This window comes from Cyprinodon tularosa, unplaced genomic scaffold (assembly GCF_016077235.1).
Source record: "Cyprinodon tularosa strain WSP-4 unplaced genomic scaffold, ASM1607723v1 ctg668, whole genome shotgun sequence".
In the NCBI taxonomy this organism is placed as follows: Eukaryota; Metazoa; Chordata; class Actinopteri; order Cyprinodontiformes; family Cyprinodontidae; genus Cyprinodon; species Cyprinodon tularosa.
The window spans coordinates 89,080-112,766 of NW_024039416.1; the positions used below are offsets into that span (position 1 = coordinate 89,080).

The following is a 23,687-nucleotide window of genomic DNA, read 5'->3' on the forward strand; positions in this document are numbered from 1 at the left end:
TGGACACACCTTCTCATTCAAAGAGTTTTTTTTATATTAATGACTATGAATTCCTAGCAGCTATTCTACCATGAAGGCCTGATTCACACAGTCTCCTCTAAACAGTTGTTCTAGAGATGCGTCTGCTGCTAGAACTCTGTGTTTCTCTGATCTGAGCTGCTCTTAACCTGCCATTTCTGAGGCTGGTGACTCGGATGAACTCCTCCTCAGTAGGGGTGTAAATTGTCAGGTTTATTCAATGATGATTATAAAGTTAATGTATGTGCATATGGAACTTTAAAGAAATGAGATGCTTAACTCTGTTTACTGCAAACTGTCATGCAACGGTGGTAGAAAACTGCTGATGTTTGTGCAAGGATAATCACAGTTATCGGGAGACCACTCTATTCTGTGATCCAATCAGAAAGAGCATTTTGTCCTATGGCCTGATCAATTGCCTTGTCAGAGGAACACTATTCTGTAACCCACCCCATGTGTTATGATCTGCTATAAAAAGGCTTCTGCTGAGGAAACCCACCAGAGAGCAAATGTGGCTGAATGTGGCTCTCTCCCTCTGCAGAGGCCAAAAATCCCTATTCTGTGCGGACTCAGTTTCTCTTTTATGAACCTACATTTTTGAACGTAACATTTTGGTGCCGAAACCCGGGATCGAACAACCATCGTTTTGCATCGATACGTCCGAAAGAGTATCGATTCATGTTTTTTTTTTCTCCTGGGCTTAATTCTGCGGTGGCGCTAAACCTATTTTGCCCTCCTACCTCGCTTCCTGGTTATACTCTTACAGCAGTGTGTTGCGGTGAGCTTGACGCAGACATTTTTAAATTATGCTCAATATTGAAGCGTGGTCTGTGCTACAAGCTGTGGGTCTAGATACGGCCGAGGCGGCGAGGAAGTGGGGTAGAGTTTAGTCCGACGACGGAGGGACATGAGGGCCAAAAAGAGCGGAGATCCAGGTGGAAAAAGGGTCCGCCCACCTCACTCTTCTAGCGGGTCAAACTTCAGGAGTTGTTTTACGCAATTTCGGTCATAAAAACAAAACAAGCCGGCCTCCTGTCTGCGGTCAGCTACAATTAGGGAGAGGAGCAGCGGAGCGTCTGTGGAGGGGGCGGGACGTCTGGAGCCGAGGTATTGAATTGCACTCATTGCACTGATTTTGTGCAGTATCTTTGATTCAAGGCCTTTCAGAATCTATAACGCAGGGGTATTATTATTTTTCAGTGAATGAGGTTTTAATAGGAATAGGTGGAGTACAACTTTTCTACTTCTTCTACTTCTGTTATTTGCTGTTGTTTAAAAAAAAAAAGCATAACGATATTACAGCTTTCATTTATTTATTTCAAATGTAAAACATTGTCTAGCCTGTAAGGTAAAAAAAAAAAAAAGAACCAATAAATCGAATCGTATCGTGGTGTATTCTTGAGTATCGAAAATAATCGAATCGTTGGGTCAGGAAATCAATACTGAAACGAATCGCCATGATGGGTGTGGATTTATGCTCCGGGTGTGGATTTTAACTTCCGTTGAAGTAATTTTGGGAAGGGGCGAAAATACTGGTTAGATGATTGGCCTATGTTGGTGATAGACGGGCTAAATAAACCAATCAGATCAACGAAGCATATGACGTACTAACAGAGCGACGACGAAGAGGAGCCAATTGATAGATCAAACTCTTGCCGAAACCAGTCGGGAGAAGAGCAAAAACATCTTTTCCTCTGAGAAAAGCCTCCAGAGCAGTGTTTTGCTCTTCTTTCAGTGAAGAAATACTCTGTAATTCCGATAAAACTTGCTCGATAGCCACGCTAACGCTAGTTTCATCGGCTGAAGCCGCCATGTTCTTTAGACTGAACTGTCGCGCTTCTCGTTGCGTCACACCTCAACCCGCCTCAAAGCCAACGCTGATTGGACGTTCGTTTGGTGAACGGCTCCAAATTTTCTTTAACGGAGAGTCTCCAGACTGATCTGCGAGTGAAACCTTGAAAGCTCGCGAGATCAGGATGGTCTCACGAGGCTAGTGATTTACACCCCCTACTGCCCTTCATTTCTTAAAGTAATGATGGCCGCTCGTTTTTCTTTACTTAGCTGCTTTTTTCTTGTCATAATAATTCTAACAGTCTGTTCAGTAGGACTATCAGCTGTGGATCCACCTGAATTCTGCACAACACACCTGATGGTCCCTCAAGGCAAGAAAACCTCTTCTTTTTGTAACTTTGTATCGTCCACCAGGTCCCTACTCTGAATTTTTAGATGAGTTTTCAGAGTTCCTTTCTGATTTGGTATTAAATACTGACAGGGTCATCATAGTGGGAGATTTTAACATCCATGCTGACATTGAAGGCGATAGCTTAAGAGCAGCCTTTAATGCTATCTTAGACACTATTGGCTTTGTTCAAAATGTGAATAGTCCCACACATTCTCATCTTCATACTTTGGATCTTGTGCTGACATACGGCATAGAATGTGAAGAAATAACAGTATTTCCTCACAACCCTGTCCTCTCTGACCACTTTCTAATAACCTTCAGGATTACTTTAACAGAGTTCTCCTCCCCCAAAAGAAGGTTCAATTTTAGTAGATCTTTATCAGATAGTGCAGTTATAAATTTTAAAGAATCTGCTTCACTTTCTCTCTCCTCTGTGTCACTGAGCAGTGCTGCAGAGTGCAAAAGCATAGCTTATTCCCCTTCACAGGTTGATGATTTTGTTGATGGGGTTGCTAGTTCTCTGCGTATTGCCTTAGACAACGCAGCTCCTTTGAAAATGAAAACCGTTAAAAATAGAAAGCTTGCTCCTTGGTTTAATGCAGAGCTGCGTACTTTGAAGCAAAATGCTAGGAAACTGGAGAGAAAATATCGCTCCACAGGCCTGCGGGAGTCCTTCCTAGTCTGGAAAAATGGTTTACTGCTGTATAAGATGACCCTTTGTAAAGCAAGAGCAGCATACTTCTCCTCATTAATAGAGGAGAATAAGAATAATCCTAGATTTCTTTTTAATACAGTTGCCAAACTCACCCAGAGCCATAGCTCTGTTGAACCGTCCATTCCACCTGCTCTTAGCAGCAATGATTTTATGGGATTCTTTATAAATAAGATTGATCTTATTAAAAATAAGATCATAAGCACTCCTCTATCCGCGATTGTACCTGAGGTAGTCATGGAATCTGAACCGGGTTTAGACTGCTTTGATCCAGTTGAACTTTCTGAATTAGCAAAATTATTGTCTTCATCTAAGCCTTCAACTTGTATGTTAGATCCAGTTCCAACCAGGTTATTTAAGGAGGTATTCCCTTTGATCTCCTCCTCCATTTTAGATGTGATTAATCTATCTCTGTTACAGGGATATGTACCTAAAGTTTTTAAGGTTGCTGTAATTAAACCTCTGCTTAAGAAACCGTCTCTTGACCCAGATGACTTGGTTAATTATAGACCTATATCCAATCTTCCTTTCTTATCCAAAATTCTTGAGAAAGTAGTTGCCAAACAAGTTTGCGATCACTTACACCATAATGAACTTTTTGAAGAGTTTCAGTCTGGCTTTAGAGCTCATCATAGCACTGAAACAGCTCTGGTGAAAGTCACTAATGATATTCACATGGCCTCAGATAATGGACTTGTATCTGTGCTCGTCCTGTTGGATCTTAGTGCTGCATTTGATACAGTTGACCATAATATTCTTTTAGAAAGACTTGAATATTTTGTTGGAATTAAAGGAACAGCACTAGACTGGTTTAAATCTTATCTATCTGATCGAATTCAGTTTGTTCATGTTAATGACAAATCTTCCACACGCTCAAAGGTTACCTGTGGAGTACCACAGGGATCAGTGCTAGGACCAATTCTCTTTACTTTATACATGCTCCCAATTGGTAGAGTTATTAGACAGCATGGGATTAATTTCCACTGTTATGCTGATGATACCCAGCTATATCTGTCTATAATCCAGATGAAGCTAACCCATTACATAGATTACAGGCATGTCTGAAGACAGAAAAACCTGGATGACTCTTAACTTTCTGCTTCTGAATGCAGATAAAACAGAAGTTATAGTCTTTGGACCAGAGTCTCTGAAAAAGAAGCTGATTAGCCAGTCACTTCATTTGGATGGGATTAAACTGATTTCAGATAATAAAGTAAAAAATCTTGGTGTTATTTTTGATCAGGACCTGTCATTTAAATCCAACATCAAAGAGGTTTCTAGAATATCCTTCTTTCATCTGAGGAACATTGCAAAAATTAGAAATCTCCTGTCCAGGGGTGATGCTGAGAAACTAGTCCATGCATTTGTTACTTCAAGGCTGGACTATTGTAATTCTTTACTATCAGGAAGTCCACAAACTGTAGTTAAAAGCCTTCAGCTGATCCAAAATGCTGCAGCCAGAGTTCTGATGAAAATTAAAAGAGAGATCATATCTCACCTATCCTGGCTTCTCTTCATTGGCTTCCTGTTAAATCAAGAATAGAATTTAAAATCCTCCTTCTCACATATAAAGCCTTAAATGGCCAAGCTCCATCTGATATCAGAGATCTGATTGTTCCTTATGTTCCTAACAGAGCACTTCGCTCTCAATCTGCAGGTTTACTAGTGGTTCCTAGAATTTCTAAAAGTAGAATGGGAGGCAGATCTTTTAGTTCTCAGGCTCCTCTCCTGTGGAACCAACTACCAGTTTTAGTCCGTGAGGCAGACACCCTGTCTACTTTTAAGGCTAGGCTTAAAACTTTCCTTTTTGATAAAGCTTCTAGTTAGAGTGGCTCAGGTTATCCTGAGCTATCTCTATAGTTCTGCTGCTATAGGCTTAGACTTTTGGAGGACATAGGGACCCCCATTTCATCATTCTGCTTCATTCTCTCTCTGTTCTCCTATTCTGCAGAATCTGTTAGTTCAATCTCTAACCTTCTGCTCTCTCTGCTTTTCCTCAGAGTAGCTTTGCCTCGTCTGTTCCTGTTTGGCTGTGACGTCATCCTGGAAAGAAACATCAGCTGTGCTGCTTCCATCAACACCCTTGTTTATAGATGTTGGAGATCGGCTTGTTTTCCAGTGTGGTCCTGAGTGGAAGTGCTCTCTTCGTCCTCTGGAATGGGAGCTGGCTCGGAGCTCGTCTGCCTGGCTGTGTGTTTCCTGGACGGGGCCGCCTTTTACAGCTGCTTTTTGTGTCTCTGCTTCCATCTCCTTGAACCCCAGTGGGCCTCAGCAGATGGCCGCTCACGCTGAGCCTGGTTCTGCTGGAGGTTTCTTCCTGTTAAAAGGGAGTTTTTCCTCTCCACTGTCGCTACAAGCATGCTTAGTGTGAGGGATTGTATTTGAGTCAATGAGTCGATGCAATCAGCTGGTTTTCCTTAGATAGAAAACTTTGTATCAATTTGACTGTATGATCTGGTTGAACTGTAAAGTGCCTTGAGATGACATGTGTTGTGAATTTGGCGCTATATAAATAAACTGAATTGAATTGAATTGAACCCCATTTATAAGGTAAGAAATCCCACTTATTAAACCTGACAGTGGGACACCTGTGAGGTGAGAACCATTTCAGGTGACGGCCTCTGGAAGCTCATCAAGAGAATGCTAAGAGCGAGCGAAGCAGTGATGAAACATGACTGTTAGGTTAATTGAACCTAACAGTCATTAAAAATGGCGGCGCGGACGAACGCAGCGGCTCCTCGCGCTCCAGCTAAAACGGTGTTTTCCAAGTCATCGTCGTGTCCTCACGACTACAAGCGCACATATTCTCGGGAGTTTCTGCTCGACATTTGCAGAAACAAGGACTTAACTCCGGTGAACGTGGAAAAGCTGCGAGCCTACGGTTTGCTCCGGAGCCCCGCTCAGGCCCCGACTCCACAGCCAGCACCCAGCCCGCAGAGGAGGCGCCATGGCCGGAACCTCAGGCGGCAGAAGAGGGGGAAGCGCGGAGGTATCCGAGCTAGATTAGCCGCTAAACCCCATCGGCCGGCTATCCCGTCCATCACCCTGGCCAACGTACGTTCACTAGACAACAAACTGGACCACATCCGTTTACTCCGGACTCATTACAAGTCTGTGGGTGAGTGCTGCGCACTTGTGCTGGTGGAAACCTGGCTAAACAACAGCGTACCTGACCATGCTATCCAGCTAGCGGGGCTAACATGCTTCCGGGCGGACAGAGTGCTTGTTGAGGGGGGAAAAACTCGCGGCGGGGGACTGTGTGCTTACATCAACGACGCCTGGTGTCGTGACGCTGTGGTGGTTTGCAGACACTGTTCACCGCTGGGGGAGTTAATGATTGTCAAGTGCCGGCCATTCTACCTGCCCAGGGAATACACTGCTATTTTGTTAGCAGCGGTGTACATCCCCCCCAGCTCTGCTAACAACAAGAGTGAGGCCCTACAGGAAATCTACCAACAAGTTAGCATGCAGCTAACAGCCCACCCTGATGCTTTCCTCATTCTGGCTGGGGACTTTAACCAGGCCAACCCCAAGAGTGTGTTTCCACAACTACATGGACATGTTGACTTTCCCACAAGAGATAACAACATCTTGGACAATGTTTACACCACTCAGAAGGGAGCTTACAAAGCCCTCTCCCTCCCCCACCTTGGTGCCTCAGACCACTCCACTGTTATGCTAATCCCTGCATACAGACCGCTGGTTAAGGTGACTAAACCAGCCAAGAAGGAGATCCGGGTGTGGCCAGAGGGCTCAAGAGAGGCTCTCCAGGACTGCTTTTCTACCACTGACTGGAGAATTTTCAGACATGCAGCCACATACAATGACATTGGAGACCTCCAGGAGTACACAGAGACCGTCACAGCGTATATGTGGAAGTGCATGGACGACGTGACGGTCTCCAGAACCATCTCCATCCGGGCTAACCAGAAACCCTGGTTGACAGGGGACGTTCACAGGCTCCTGAAGGCCCGGAACGCTGCCTTCAGGGCTGGGGACGAGGCAGGCCTGAGGACAGCCAGGGCCAACCTGTCACGGGGGATCAGAGAGGCCAAGAGGCAGCACTCCAGGAGGATCGCCGACCACTTCAGGGACAGCAGAGACTCCAGAAACCTGTGGCGGGGCATCAAGACCATCACGGACTACAAGCCCCCACCGCAGACCTGTGACAACTCCCCCTCCCTGCTGAACCAGCTGAACGACTTCTTCGCTCGCTTTGAGGTAGACAACAGCACCCCAGCACAAAGGATCCCTCCGCACCCCGGCGACCAGGTGCTGTCACTTTCTTCGGACTGCGTGAGGAGAACCCTCAGGAGGATCAATGCCAGGAAAGCCCCCGGTCCCGACGGGATTCCTGGTCGCGTCCTCAGAGACTGTGCTGCAGAGCTCACGGATGTCTTCACTGACATCTTTAACATCTCGCTGAGACAAGCTGTGGTCCCGACGTGCCTCAAAGCCACCACCATCATCCCGGTACCGAAAAAGTCGCCCCCCACCTGCCACAACGACTATCGCCCTGTCGCACTCACCCCCATCATCATGAAGTGCTTCGAGCGGCTAGTCATGCAACACATCAAGTCTGCCCTCCCCCCCAATCTGGACCCCTACCAGTTTGCATATCGGTCCAACCGCTCGACCGATGACGCCATCTCCACCGCCCTCCACTCAGCCCTCACCCACCTGGTGACCAGGGACTCACATGTCAGAATGCTGTTTATCGATTTCAGCTCAGCATTCAATACCATCGTCCCCCAGCAGCTCATCTGCAAACTGGTCCAGCTGGGACTCAACACCTCCCTCTGCAACTGGCTGCTGGACTTCCTGACGGGGAGACCACAGGCTGTCCGGGTCGGCAGCAACACCTCCAGCACCATCACACTGAACACGGGGGCCCCCCAAGGATGTGTGCTGAGCCCCCTCCTCTTCCCTCTGCTGACCCACGACTGCACTCCAACATTCAGCTCCAACATCTTCATCAAATTCGCAGACGACACAACTGTGGTGGGTCTCATCAACAACAACAATGAGACAAACTACAGGAGTGAGGTGAGCCGCCTGGCCACGTGGTGCCAGGAAAACCATCTCCATCTGAACGTAGAGAAGACAAAGGAGATTGTGGTGGACTTCAGGAGAAGGCCTGCCCAGCACGCTCCCCTGATCATCAACGGTGCTGAGGTGGAGCAGGTGAGCAGCACCAAGTTCCTGGGTGTCCACATCTCTCAAGACCTGTCCTGGGACACCAACACCGCGTCCCTAGGAAAGAAAGCCCAACAGAGACTCTACTTCCTGCGGAAACTGAGGAGAGCAAGAGCCCCGTCCCCCATCCTGCACTCCTTCTACAAGGGCACCATCGAGAGCATCTTGACCAGCAGCATCACCGTGTGGTAGGGAGCCTGCACTGCAGCCTGCCGCAAGACACTGCAGCGCACCATGAAAGCAGCTGGGAAGATCCTCGGTGTCCCCCTCCCCTCTCTATTGGACATTTATCACTCCCGCCTCACCGGCAGAGCCACCAGGATCGCAGGTGACCCCACCCACCCCGCCCACAATGTCTTAACCTTGCTGCCGTCCGGGAGGAGGCTGCAGAGTCTCCGGGCCAGAACCAGTAGGCTCAGAGACAGCTTCTTCCATCAGGCAGTGAGGATGCTCAATTCCCTCCCTGCCCTGCCCCCCTTTGCCCCCCCCCTGACCCCCCAATATCCCCATCCTCTACTATTTTCCACTACTCTCCCCAGGACTGCTACTCTATGCACTATTTGCACCATTCACACTACTGTTTACATATTTAATATTTTAATATTTATTTTATATCTTAGGTTTTTATTTTCGTGCTATGGCTCATTTAACATATATATATTTTTATATTTTATTATGCACCGTGGGGTTGAGGGGATGGAAATTTCATCTGTGTTGTATGTTACATGTAGCACATTTGACAATAAAGTTGAGTTGAGTTGAGTTGAAAGCTAAAGGTGGCTACTTTGAAGAACCCAGAACATACGACATACTTTCAGCTGTTTCACACTTTGTTGTTAAGTTTATAATTCCACGTGTTAATTCATAGTTTTTTTGCTTTCAGTGTGAATCTACTATTTTCATAGTCACGAAAATAAAGAAAAGTCTTTGAATGAGAAGGTGTGTCCGAACATTTAGTCTGTACTGTTTGCACCACCCCCCCATTCTCCAGCTTTTTGTCCGCATTGAGCTTCTTTTCTAAACATACGGCATTACGATCAACCGGAAGCAATTCCGCGCAAATATATCGTGTTATAATATATCTGATGAAAATCGTTTTTATAAACACTTTTTTTTTTTTTAAATAAAGCATTATGTTACCAATGTAACAAAAGCAGGTTTAAACTTTGGGTTTTGTAATATTTGTTGTGGTTTTATACTTGAAACTTGATCTTTGATGGAGTAGATAGAGATAAATCGATTTGATTATTTTAATAATCGATCAATCATTTCAGTTCAAACTGCGGCTCTGTTTCAAACGTTTCCCAAAGAACACAGAAGCAGAGAAATCCTCACCTTGTTCTTGGCGTAAGACGTGTTCAGAACGCTGCGCGTCTCTTTCCCCGTGTAGATCACCACTCCGATCACCGTTCCTGTCAAACACAGAAACCGATCAATTCACCGAAGATCCTCCTAAAAATAAACTGGAGACACCAGAGGAAAGTCACAGCCTTCCTCTTAAACTCAGATCAATACTTCCCATCTTTACTGCCAATTCATTACGGCGGCCCTTTAGAAAGGATTAACGACTCATTAATATTAGATGAGCTTAACGGAAGACAAACGCAGCCTCTGAAAGCACCGGGGCGGAGGAAGAGAGACCTGTAGTTAGAGGACTGCAGGAGGAGTGATGAACGACCCCATGACTGCTGCTCCTGGATTATTGGGCGGGATGACAAATGGTGAGAAGGTGTCAGCACACAGCCGAGCTGCGGGGTAAACATGTGGGCGACTAATTCTGCCTTCACAGCGGGACTCGGACCTAACAGAGAGGAAGAGGAGGGGGATGGTGTCCAAGTCGTTCTCCTATTAATGCTGCAGCCATCAGCAACACTTAGAAGCTGACAAAAAGTCTGCAAAGGTTCAGAAGCACAAAGAGGAAACAAACTGGACATCAATGAAACTTCTGAAAAACCACAACGATGCTGGATTTCCTAAACACTGATGTGGACAAGCATCAGAAATGGAGCAACAGAAGCGTCTTTGATGGCGTTCGCTGTGAACGTAGCATCAGACCTTCTGATTGCTTGAATTAACCTATGAAACATAATATTGTTCCAAAAAAAAAGATCTAATGTCTTCCTCATGAATTTTCCACCTGTAGTCAATCACACACGTTTCCCATGATCAGGACTAAAGCAGTTTCGGAACAAACACTAAAAGTTAGCTGCATCCCAAAACAAAAAACAAGAAAAGAAATGAAATCCAGAAACAAAACTTCAAAAACGTTTTGAGAGTAGATGTGCTGCTTACTCTGGATGTATATGAAAACTGTTATTTAACATTTTTTAAATATTTAATTAAACTAAATTTTAATCAATTTAATTTTCCTATTCTTCAAAATGCTTTTTACAGACTGCATTCACTTCACTTAAAGTCCAATACAAACAAAAATAATGCGATTCATCAAAGAAAAATGGAAATAAATTCTAAAAATATAAACTCAGAAGAAAAAAAAAACTTTGCGGAAAAAACAAAAAGCAAAGCTGGTTAAAAAAAGTTACTCTCAAAATATTTGACTCAGCTATTTTTCCAAGTTTCATTTCTGGATTGATTTATTATTATTAATTTTTTTTTTAGTAAAAAAATGTTTTAATTTGCTTATATTAATGATGGAACATAATTCATTCCATATTGTCTTCATGGTTGAGTCAAAGAAGGAATCGTTCTTGTTCGATGTGGTCAGATATCGGGGAAACCTGGCTAGTGACCCAGACCCGCATGAAGATCACAGAAAGAAACGAGGTTTTAAAGAAAATGGCAAATGATCAAAATGTTTTAGGAATAATGATCCAACCAATCACATCTATACTTCCTACTAACAGCCTCACCGGGAGCGACGGCAGAGAGCAACTACTTCCCAGATCACTCATTTAACTTATCTTGGTCTGGGTGCAGGAGGCTCCTCAGGGCTCAGTCCTGGGCCCCGTCAACAGCAGCTGATCATACCTGCTCTAGCTGATGACGCTCAGCTTCATCTCATTTTCACCTGATGGCTTTATGGTCCAAGCGAAAACCTCAAGGTAGGAGAAAGTCCTTCATCTCCAGGTGAACCAGTTAAAGCTGAACAGCTCGTCTTCCCAACCAAACCGGAACCGAAACGACATTTGAGCTTCACCACGATACCTTGATCCAGACCTAGGATTCAACCACCAGCTGAACCCCAGAGATCATCTGGATCTGATCGGCGATCACGGTGATCTCCGAGATCATGTCGTCGGTAAATTGCTGAGACGAACCTCCAAAGACGGATGAGTGCTACACTACACCTGGACACAAATATCTGGACTTTCTCCTCCTTTTCTCACGAATGGTTTGTTATACTTAACCTCCCAGATCGGCCTAACCGCCGAGATCAGACAAACCTCTGAAATCAGCCGAAGATTCATCATATCAATATTAGAAATAATACCAGACATCTAAAAGTTTTCAGGACTTGAGTTTAATCCATGTCTGACATTTTAATATGGAACAAAACTCAAATTTGCCAATATTTTAAAAGTTTTCTCTTCCAACACAGCAAACAGAACAGGATTATAGACTGTTATTATAATAGATTATAGATTATTATAGTTTTTACCTTATTTAACCTAAAGCAAAAACTAATTTTCACTGTTGTATTTTAGTAAAATCTAAAGGCTGTAGTTTTTTTTACTTGTATTTAAGTTAAGAGTTTTACTAAAGTAATGAATATGAACACTTTAATGCAGCGCTGAAACAAATGAACGGCTTAATCAATAATCAATTAATCATTAACTGGAGTATAACTGACAGAGTGACCCACTTAGTGCAGGAATTATACCAAGATTGTAAAAAAAAAAAAACAAAAAAAAAACTTTTGGCATTTAAGGCAAAATACAACTACTCTCCTCAAGTGGAAAAGTCTTAGTTTCACCTGGTTTAATTTCCTTAAAAAATATATATTTAAGGAACCTTTTGCTATCTGATTTGTAACAGATTAATCAGAGAAATAATTGACAGATTAGTCGATTTGCAAAATAATCGTTAGTTGTTAGTAGGCTTTTATGCTTTAAATGAGGGAATAATCTGTGAAAGAACAGCTGCAGCTCACTTACCAGATGCCACCACCGTGCTCGCCCACAGAGTGTTCTCAATGCTCAGACTCTCGTGGATCTGAGGGTCTGTGTCTTCCTGCAAACAACAGAAGAGACGCAGAGACTTCAAACACTTTCAGTAAAGTCAAAACTAATACTAAGTTTACATGCTTGTTCTATTGAATGCAGCGCAGAGGGATCTAGCAACACGTCTGAGCATTGGACGCTGGAGTTCAGTAAATTGAACTTTTGCCGCTGCACGCCGGAGCAATCAGAGAAGCTGATCCAGGAGTTTTTTGGGGGGAGACAGACACTATCTGCAAGCTGCCATTGCTTCTGCAGACATTCTGCTTATAAAAAATCAATAAATATCAATGAGTTAAACTACAAAGGGTAAAAAAAGATTGGATTGTTACGTAGAAGGAACAGAGAGCAGCTCTGATCATTATTGCTGCACTAAATAAGTTTTTATGAACTATGGAGAAACAGTTTAAAAATACTAGGGGTGTAAATCACATCCATCATGGCGATTCGATTCAGTATCGATTTCCTGACCCAACGATTCGATTATTTTCGATACTCAAGAATACACCATGATTCGATTCATATTTTTTTTTTTACCTTACAGGCTAGACAATGTTTCAAATTTGAAATAAATCAATGAAAGCTGTAATATCGTTATGCATTTTTTTTTTTGAGAAACTACAGAAAATAACAGAAGTAGAAAAGTTGCACTCCACTTATTCCTATTAATCACTGAAAAATAATAACACCCCTGCATTACAGATTCTGCAAGGCCTTGCATCAAAAAATACAATACTGCACAAGATCAGTGCAATGAGTGCAATGCAATACCTCGGCTCCAGATGTCCCGCCCCCCCCTCCACAGACGCTCCGCTGCTCCTCTCCCTAATTGTAGCTGACCGCTAACAGTGCCGCAGACAGGAGGCCGGCTTGTTTTGTTTTTATGACCGAAATTGCGGAAAACAACTCGTGAAGTTTGACCCGTTAGAAGAGCGAGGTGCTCGAGAACGCTGGGACCCTTTTTCCACCTGGATCTCTGCTCTTTTTGGCCCTCATGTCCCTCCCTCGTCGGACTAAACTCGCCCCCACTTCCTTGCCGCCTCGGCCGTATCTAGACCCACAGCGTGTAGCGCAGACCACGCTTCAATATTGAGCATAAATCAAAAATGTCTGCATCAAGCTCACTGCAACACACTGCTGTAAGAAATTTTTTATTTTAATTTCTTATCACTTAAAATTGTCTATTTTCCCTTTTTTCAGATAAGATTCTCTTTATTTCTGGGGGCGGGGCTTTAAAATGCAAAGAAGCATTTTAATTGGTCGACACTCAGTGTTTGCGTTGGTTCCGAGTGTGATACATGAAAAAAATGCAATTCCATTTCTGGATTGCATTTTTTTTTTATTTGAATTTACAAAATGTGTGATTTTCAACAATTGTGGAACAACATTAACTCCATAGCTTAGAAGTTCCCTTAAATTAAAAAACAAAAAACATATTGGAGGGAGAGAAGGTAAATGATATTCCTGTGACGGATCAGCCCCTGGAGAGGCGTCCTGTTTTAACCGACGGCTCGAATCCGGATTCTGGTTTCAGCTCGACTTTCCTGCCTGATATGATAATTATGATACCTAACCGGCCACTTCCTGTCAGTCCGCAATAACACGGGAAGAGGAGCATAAAAAATAAATGGCAGGTTGCAGGACGCCTGACCGCTCTGACATTGGAATCACTCTGCCGTTCATAACAAAGCTGCCGTGTCCGTCCTGGGGGAGAAGGAAAGGAACACCTCTGTGGGAACGCTCGGCCACGGAGGATGAATGCACGCAGGAAGCGCTCGCTCACTAAGCTTGATGTGTGGCCAAGAGCGAGGACGCACCACAAAGCCCCCCTTTGTACCGCCGCTCTCCTCTCTGTGGGGGCTGCACTAATCTGCTATTAATAAGAAAAGAAGAGAAATCTTTGAGGAACAAGCAGGATGGGACGGAAGAGGGACGCCTTGATGGACGCAGCGGCTCTTTGTCGTCACCTGTGAGCAGTCCCCGCTCTGTCAGGGGAAACTGTGCGTTTGTTCAGGTAATAAAAGTGTCAGCGGGCTGCAGTACCCGTGTGAAGTTCCCCTCGAAGCTGTGGATGTCCAGCTGGGGCTTCTGGGCGTAGACGAAGGCGCTGATGGAGAAGAGGTCCTGCAACAAGAGGAGAGCAGAGAAAAATAACAATAAAATCAACCATTCCATGTTTAGATGCCTTCATCTTAAAAATCTATGGGAGACGATGGAACTGCTCCTCTAAAACTGGCGTCACACCTTGATGATTTCAACCAGCGGTAACCAATTAAAAATCATCAACCAGTAAAGGAGACATTTTTAATTATAATCTGTTACTTTAAACAGAATTTAACACATAAATAAAATGAGTTTTATATGTATCCATGTTATACAGTGAATTTTTAGATTTTTTTTGTCTTAAAATCTAAAGTGTTTTTTGAAGTAGAGAACAACAATCGTTCAGTTTGGTTTATAGATAATTTCCAGATTCCCATATTTTCTCAAACCCCTGAACTGATGGTTTTTTATTTTCTTTCTTTTTTCTGTCTTAATGTTGGCAGTGGGCTTTAGGCTGCCCTGCAAGGCTTTAAACCTGGGTTTAACCAGAGACTAAGCCATTCTCAAGCACATATCAAGGAGCTCATTTTGAGCCTGGATCCAGATTTATTGTTGATTCTGTTCATGGTGGAGAATCCTGCTTCACAGCAGCAGGTTGAGCCAAACATCCTCTAAATGTGCAGGGTCATCTTTGAGCACGCCATTTCACTTTTCTTTCACCAGTTCACCGCAGTTCTTCCAGCAGTCCACACTTTCTCTGCTCTCTTTTTCTCATGGTCTTCTCCTTCTTTCCCATCGCCCGGCTTGCCACAGGTTTGCCTGCTGTGTCTAAAAGTAGCAGCAGCAGCAACCCAGACTGACAGCAGCTCATTGGCTCATTTGGATCACGTGCAGCCTGGAGCCGGACGCTCCCCAGGGCTTTACCGTATTAACAGGAGAAGAGGCGCAAGTAAAGTTAGACACTGTCGTCGGATAACATGCAGTTATTTATAAATGTTTAAAATCAGGTTAGGTCAGAATTAGCAGCAGGTGGGTCCGGATCCAGACCGCGGTCGGCTCATCTGTGACCTCTGATTTAGTTTTTTAGTTGGATAAAGCTAGCCATACACTGTGCAATATTTTCAGTTGTCGCACAGAGCTACGGCTCAAACTGTACGATGAAACCGCAGTTTTTAAAAGTTCACAGCTCACGATGTTTGTTCTCTCCCTGTGCGACGCTCTGATGCGATCTACCTGCTCACACTGTACGTCTAAAAACCAGGTGGGACTCAGCTCCGCAGTGAGATGGCGCTACTCGGACTCGTCTATCTGGAAGCCAAACGAGTAGAGAGGAACATGAAGCTCACTAGAGTGAAACGCGCTGCCTTGGATATTTGGGCGATTTAGTGCTGAAAGCCCTAAAAAGAAAAGGAGACGACGTATTTGGACAAAGACATGGCTGAGCTAACGTGGCTACTACGGTCTGTCAGTTTGACAGAAAGAACTCATTTTCCTCTGAGAGGAAGAAAAAGAAGAAGAATCCTTGTTTGCCCACTGAGCGATTTTCCCACGACCACCTTACGACGGCCGACTGAATTTCAAACATGTTTGATTTCCTCCTGACGTTACGATTCCTGATGGGGAGGTGGTCGATAGAGGCTGGTCGCCCCTCGTTACCCCCTGTTCACTACACCACGCACCATCAGGCTGAAAGAAGTCGGCCGGAAAATTCTCGCGTGACTGGAAAATTGGCCTGAAAAGGGCAAAAAAGTCCTACAGTGCAGGCCCGGCTTAAGTTACAGGTCTAGCGCCCCGTAGTGGCCAAAAGTTACACAGATCAATTAATAAATTAGTTGAAGATTATTTCAATAAGAAACTAATCCGATTAATTGTTTCAGCCCTTCTTCAGCTTCCTCGTCATCATCAAATCCCAACCTTCAGTCCTCTTTCCATCTCTACTGGCGGCACAGGGACACCTCCAGGTTCTAGAGTCTTCATCGTTCACTGCTGGAAACAGGTAAGGATGCAGCTGCACCCTCCTCTTCCTCAGCAGACATTGCTGATTGGACTTTAAGGGCAGGATGGGTCAGAAGCTTTCTCTCAGAAACATCTCATTTCTGTCTGGGTGTTTTTTTTTCTATGTGCTGTATCTTGAAAAACTCAAATTGTTTTAAAACTTGCAGCCTTGATGTCTCCAGTTTAAAACAAATTCCACTATGCCTTCATCTACATGCAGCAGCTGTCAGGTTAACGTTGACCCCGCCCTCCATACCCCAACAGCTGGGAGGCGCTGAGTGCAGCAAACCGCCACTTTCAGCTTCCAGTCCGTCTCTCCGTCCAGCTGATCCGTCCTGATGAAGCACGACCCTGGAAGAAACAAAAAAACAACCATCAACACTCCCATGTCAGAGGATGAAAAGAGCACACCCAGTTAGTCACAGTCAGAGAAACAGGACTACACTGGAAAACAGGCCAAGCTCCAACATCTAGAAACAAAGGTGTTGATGGCAGCAGCACAGCTGATATATGAGGCTTATAGAAGACTTTTACATTCATGCGGCTCCAGAAAGATTAGTTTTTTGTGTTTTTTTTTACCCGTTTGGGTTGCCAACCCCTGATATAGATAAATCAATTAAACTTCCTCCTTCATCTATTCAATTGGTAGTTCCCTAATTGGGTTATAATGTTGCGCTTGGTTCGTGCTGATTATAGTTTCCATCAATGTTTCTATTAATAAACCCTAAAGCAGATAAACAGATAAATGAGAGCATGACATAAAATCGTCTTCAATCTGGACTCCTGGTCAGAAAGCTTCAGCGGCAGCGGCGTGGACGAGGCGTGAGGCACGCATCGATCCGAGGTAATATTACAGATGAAACAGCTGATGGATGGGAACCTCTATGGGACAAGAAGGGCAGCTGTAAACGCTCCCTGGGGCGCCCAGAGTGATGGAGGACATTAACACCACGCCATCCAAACAAGAGGGCAGTTTGAGAGACGCTGAAGGGGACGGAGACGTCCACGCCTCACTATGGGGAATATTGACAAGGTTTGGATTGATGGACGTGATGTCCTTCCAACATCTCCTCCGGAAAAAAGGCAGAACTCATCGATTGATTGGAATCCGGATCATCAGTCAGTGGAACAATGTGAGAGGAACGCTTTGGGTTCAGAGGGGACCAGGCTACATCCTGCACAGACGTTTCTTTCACCGGTCGTTGCATCAGAAAACACAGTTTGGATACTGACCCGTTTTCTCCGACGTCCTCAGGAAAATCATGTCTGCTGGAATCCTCTGGTTCTACAGAGAGAGATAGAAAACATCCCATCAGGTGAAAGTGGAGAGCAGTTTTTCTCTGCTAAGCTGGTAACGATGGTGGGGTCTCAGCGGTGTGGGGGTCTTCAACGTTTTCAAAGCCAAGGACCCCCAAACTGATTGCGAGATGGAGCAGGGACCCCCTAATTATATGTATTGTATTAAATTGTGTTATATCAAACTGGTCCTATAGTCACTCTATTACAAATGGAGTCATGTAACGAAAGTAATTCCTCCCTGGGATTATTAAAGTATTTCTGAATCTGATTCCTGGTTGATGGGACAGGTGTTGTGAATGAAACGGTGCCCAGGTTTGAAAGAGCTCCTGTGTGTCTCTGAATGTGTGCATCGATGACTGAAAGACATCTTCTGCCTCCATTTATCTGTTTACTACAGTGTGTTGAATTCATGTTAATTTGGATTTAAAGACATTTTAATTAGTGCAAAAAATTGCAGGAGGGAATATAAAAAAAGTAATCAACCAAGACTTTCGCGACCCCCATGCAGTACCTCCGCGGACCCCCTAGGGGTCGCGGACCCCCTGTTGAAGACCTCTGATCTAGAGCCCTGGTCTAGATTATTATTCTGCCTCCAGTCCTGGTTTGGTTTTTGTGATGTTTTAAATTTATTTATTTTTTGTTTATTGTCAGGTTTAGATTTTATGGATTCCCCTGTACATGAATTGGCCCCTAGGGGACAATAAAGGATTTAAATCTAATTCCTTCTTCTCGACATAAGCACAGTGATCGTTCTGCTCTGAATGGTCCACAGAGGCCGGCTGAAGTTTTCTGATCACCTTCTACTCATCATTTAAAACCTAAAGATCCAGTTTATTAGTGAGACAAAATGACCAAATGGTTGGAGGACAACACCAAAGGAGATCCGTATGGCTGGTAAGATATTGACCGCTCTAAAAAAAGATTGTCCCTTCAGGGGCCGATCTGATCTGCTGTGCAGACATGAAAGGACGGAATCCTGATTCTTCCTGACTGCTGCTCATTTCCTCTGAGAATATTAGGATTAGTTGACATAAACCCACCGTCTCAGTCACACATCCATCACCATAGAAACGCAGATCTGAACAGGTAACACTTACCTTCTCCACAATTATCAGGTCTCCGACTTGTATGTCCGAACTTTTCACCTGGATTTTACCTGAAAAATGAAGCAGAAGTTACAGAAAAATAAAAAAAACGGCAGAAATGGGGTTTAAAAAGCTGCGATAAACGCAGATTTCTGGATCTAACAAATGTTAGAATAACGTTTTCCTTTATTCCACTAACAGGGTGACTATGTGGACCAGATCTGGTTCCGCTATGAAGAGAATTTGGTTCCATTATTGGGTCAAAGGTCATGATTTGTTAATAGAAAGCTGGAAAAAAAAGGGCCACCTTAAACAAAACCATAAAAACTTTTAAATAAAAGATGGGGTTTTAGAATAACTTTGACTTTTATCAATAAAACATTACAAAATGAATTTATTTATTTCTGTTATTGAGATTTTAGCTTTATAAATTGCCTTCTTTTCAAACTGTTTTTACTCCTCACTCCATTTTCCTCTGATGGTCGATGCGTTAGCGAACGCATCAATAGCGAGCAACTCAACCTGAATAATGTGAAAATAATGAATCTAAGAAAAACAAAGAAAGAATTCAGATTATAAACTATATTATTTGAAAATGTTTTAATATAAAATACATTTTAAATATTAAATCTCAGAAAAATTTTAAACAATTTAAGATTATGAACTATATTATTTTAATAAGATTAAATATAGAAATAATGTAAATAAAATATAAAATCTAAGAAAAAAAATGTATATTATAAACTATACTATTTAAATAAAATCAAATAAGAAAATAATGTAAAATCTAACAAAGAATAAAGAAAAATTTAAAACTATGTTTAAAAAAATGAAATATAAAAATAAATGTAAAATATAAAATTTAAGAAAAAAAATATAAACTATATTATTTGAATAATTTAAATATGAAAATAATGTGAAATATAAAATCTACAAAAAAACTATTTAAGATTATGAACTATATTATTTTAATAACATTAAATATAGAAATAATGTAAATAAAATATAAAATATAAGAAAAAAAAATGTATATTATAAACTATACTATTTAAATAAAATTAAATAAGAAAATAATGTAAAATCTAACAAAGAATAAAGAAAGATTATAAACTATGTTAAAAAAAATGAAATATAAAAATAAATGTAAAATATAAACTCTAAGAAAAAAAATGTATATTATAAATTATATTATTTGAATTATTTAAATATGAAAATAATCCAGAATATAAAATCTAACAAAGACAAAAAAATTTAAAATATTATAAACTATATTATTAAAACAAATTTTAAATATGAAAAAAAATAATGTAAAAATATAAAATCTATAAAAAATATTTGTTTAAAAACAAATATGAAAAAAAAATTCATAGAAACAGCAGAGCTACATAAAAACTTATTCCAAGTTTAATTTCTGGATTGCATTTTTTTCTCCCACTATTTAGCTAAAATAAAACGTGTTCAATTATGAAACAAAATTCACTCCATATCCCGTTAGGGTCAGAAGACTCAGTTCAGATATCAGCTATGAACTAAGGCACACAGGGCTGCAGGTTTTATTTTTTTTAAATACAAACCCATAACATTCAATTTATATTAAGACAAAGAAGATCTCAGATTATTTTCTGTCAGCCAGGGGAAAGAAAATATCTAAATAAACTCAGTTAAACCAACAGACTAGAAGGTCTTCCTCAGCGGCGTGCGTTGCTGACCTCTGACTGTGAGTTTACTGTAGAGCTGAGAGTTCATCTCTTTGTCTCGCTGATAGCGCCGCGCTTCGTCCACCGCCTCCCGCACCATCGTAACCGCCATCACAAATCCCTGAGCAGGCAAAAAAAAAAAAACTCTGCATCAATAATTTCACAGGAAAAGTTGTTCAGTTCTCTGAAAGCTGCATTAATAGGAGACTTGCTTTAAAAAAGGTTGCTGCTTAAAACACTAAACCGGAGAAAATATGTTTAAAAAAATACTGTAATAATCCAAAAATACATGAAGTCAAATAAATATAATTGTATGAAAACACAAGGAAGCAGCAATACGGGATTTATAAAGAGATAGATAGAAGGCTAAGCTTAAAACTTTCCTTTTTGATAAAGCTTCTAGTTAGAGTGGCTCAGGTTATCCTGATCTATCTCTATAGTTCTGCTGCTATAGGCTTAGACTGCTGGAGGACATAGGGACCCCTTTTTCATCATTCTGCTTCATTCTATCTCTATAGCTCTGCTGCTATAGGCTTAGACTGCTGGAGGACATAGGGACCCCTTTTTCATCATTCTGCTTCATTCTATCTCTATTCTCCCACTCTGCAGAATCTGTTACTTCAATCTCTAACGTTCTGCTCTCTCTGCTTTTTCTCATAGTAGCTTCATCTGGTCTGTTCCTGTTTGGCTGTGACTCCATCCTGGAGAGAAATATCAGCTGTGCTGCTGCCATCAACACCTTTGTTTCTAGATGTTGGAGCTTGGCCTGTTTTCCAGTGTAGTCCTGTTTCTCTGACTGTGACTAACTGGATGTGCTCTCTTCATCCTCTGACATGGGAGCTGGCTCGGAGCTCGTCTGCCTGGCTGTGTGTTTCCTGGACGGGGCCGCCTGTGGAGCTGGTTGACAGTTGCCTTTTGTATCTATGCTTCTTTTTCTATGTCTGCTTCTGTCTCCTTGAACCCCAGTGGGCCTCAGCAGATGGCCGCTCACACTGAGCCTGGTTCTGCTGGAGGTTTCTTCCTGTTAAAGGGGAGTTTTTCCTCTCCACTGTCGCTACAAGCATGCTTAGTGTGAGGGATTGCTGAAGAGTCAATGAGTCGATGCAATCAGCTGGTTTTCCTTAGATAGAAAACTTTGAATCAATCTGACTGGATGATCTGGTGAACTGGAAAGTGACCTGAGATGACATGATGGGAATTGGCGCTATAGAAATAAACTGAATAGAAATGAACAGTTGGAGGAAAAAAGGAGGAAAATAGCTACAAACCAGAGGCGCCCAGTAGGTGTACAGGTATCCGATTTTCAGCGACGGCACAAACTGGGAGCAGGCCACCACCAGGAAGTACAGGTTGAGGAAGAACTTGAACTGCTGGTAGAGAACCTGGAGGAGAGAGGAGATCACTGAATGTTTGCTGCAGCGTCTGGAGGTCCTGGTTCTGAAGCAGGTCCGGTTCCGTCACACAGCCCATTTCTGGAGACTCAGATTTAAGCAAATCCAGTTCATGCAGATTTAAAGCTGCAGTCTGTAACATTGAGGAGAGAGCAGACTTCGACTGAAAATTTGAAGAAAAACAGGTTTCACGCCACTCCCCCACCCTCTCTGCTTCACTCATGCCCCACCTCCAAGCTCCACCCCTCTCACAGCATCTGCGCGGCTACCGCATGCGACCAGAAGGGGGGGGGCGGGATTCAGCGTGTGTGAGCTGTGATTGACACTCCATCAGACGCTCCTCTGGCTGTGATTGGTTGTTTTGACTCGTCCCGAATTATTCTTTCCAGATTGAAATACAGGCAGTAGGCGGGACCAATTGAAGCAGTTTTTTTCACAGGTTACATATCACATGTACTGCTGCTGGGCATAGGGACAGTTTTAGCCAATATGACAAAAAAGTGATTTTTAAAAACTTACAGACTTCAGCTTTAATTACTACTGGGCTCAGAGAGAAGAGGTCACTAGGTCAGGGTCATGACCTCTGACCCTGTAACTGTGACCTGTAGAGTCAGAGGTGGAGTTGCTGGGACGACCACTCCTGGGAAGACCGGAGCCGTCTGAGATTCTCTGGACGATGAAGACGATGGAGGTAACCTGATAACCTCCCTCTGATTGACGACAGCAACAGTTGCTGCTCTAAGGTAATTGCTGATGTCTAGTCCTGTTTCTCTCCTAGACGTAGCTATGGACTCAGCTTTCTCTGTGATCAACTGGATGTGCTCTCTTTCATCCTTTGACATAAACTGGCTCACACAGAGTCTGGTTCTGCTGGATGCTTTTTATTGTTAAAAGGAGTTTTTCCTCCCCACAGTTGCCCTCATGCATGCTCAGTATGAGGGATTTCTGTAGAGTCAATGATGTGTTTATTTACAGTTTGTGAAAGTAAACTGGTCCATCCTTCTCCAGCTCTAACCGCCCCTCACTCAGCATACACCGTCGCCTAGCAACCGTGACAGTTGACACAAACAGCAGGCAAAGAATGGATACCGTTTTCTCACTACTGTTCTTGCTTCAGCAGAAGTACCGTCATCTCAGATATCAGGTTTATAGTCCCCCCCCACCCTGCAGATATATTAGAATCTGTCCTTAAATTCCAGCCAAACCCATTTACCCAGTAACAGATAAAAACCTTTAGATAAACCAAACTTAACCGCCACATATCTGACTCAATAACCATTAAAACAACTATTTTCATTCATTTCAGACGGAACTATTGACGGACTTGGATAATATTAAACTGAACTTCCAATATTCACCACTGTTCGGCGTCATTTCCCTTTTTCCTCTGAGCACGGAGCAGCCGGCTAGCTTGGACTCGCAATGAATCATGGGATACCTAAACCTGAGTGAAGTTGGCCCCCCACCTTCTTCAAATCAGACAAAATTAGTGTCCAATGTTTTTGCTACGTTTGTGCAGCAAGAATTTTCATATGTGCTGCTATGATTTTAAAGATATAAAGAAATATTTCCTGAGGTCATCAAAGGTCAATCAGCCCCCCCACCTTCTTCAAATCAGACGAAATGGGTGTCAATTAACTCAGCTGTTTATGCAGCAAAAATTTTCGTTTGTGCTGCTTTGGCTTTGAAGATATTAATGAAAATGTAAAGGTCAATAGGTCAACCAGCCCCCACACCTTCTTCAAATTAGACAAAATTGGTGTCAAAAGTTTGTGCAGCAAAAAGATTCATTTGTGCCGCTATCATTTTTAAGATATAAAGAAATATTTCAGAGGTCATCAAAGGTCAACCAGCCCCCCCACCTTCTTCAAATCAGACGAAATGAATGCCA

The 23,687-nt window shown here is 42.8% G+C and overlaps 1 protein-coding gene across 2 annotated transcripts in view; it reads right to left on the bottom strand.

Annotated features, from left to right (window-relative positions):
- Positions 1-23,687, bottom strand: part of atp9b (ATPase phospholipid transporting 9B) — a 61,605-nt gene that overhangs the window by 26,347 nt on the left and 11,571 nt on the right. For both annotated transcript variants that reach the window (XM_038267259.1, XM_038267260.1), the window contains exons 4-11: positions 21,674-21,787; positions 20,418-20,526; positions 18,721-18,779; positions 17,558-17,609; positions 16,581-16,675; positions 14,330-14,410; positions 12,224-12,299; positions 9,444-9,520 (exon numbers count right to left, since the gene is read on the bottom strand). In XM_038267259.1, coding sequence (XP_038123187.1) covers positions 9,444-9,520; positions 12,224-12,299; positions 14,330-14,410; positions 16,581-16,675; positions 17,558-17,609; positions 18,721-18,779; positions 20,418-20,526; positions 21,674-21,787 — 663 coding nt within the window. The remainder of the gene's footprint in view (positions 1-9,443; positions 9,521-12,223; positions 12,300-14,329; positions 14,411-16,580; positions 16,676-17,557; positions 17,610-18,720; positions 18,780-20,417; positions 20,527-21,673; positions 21,788-23,687) is intronic.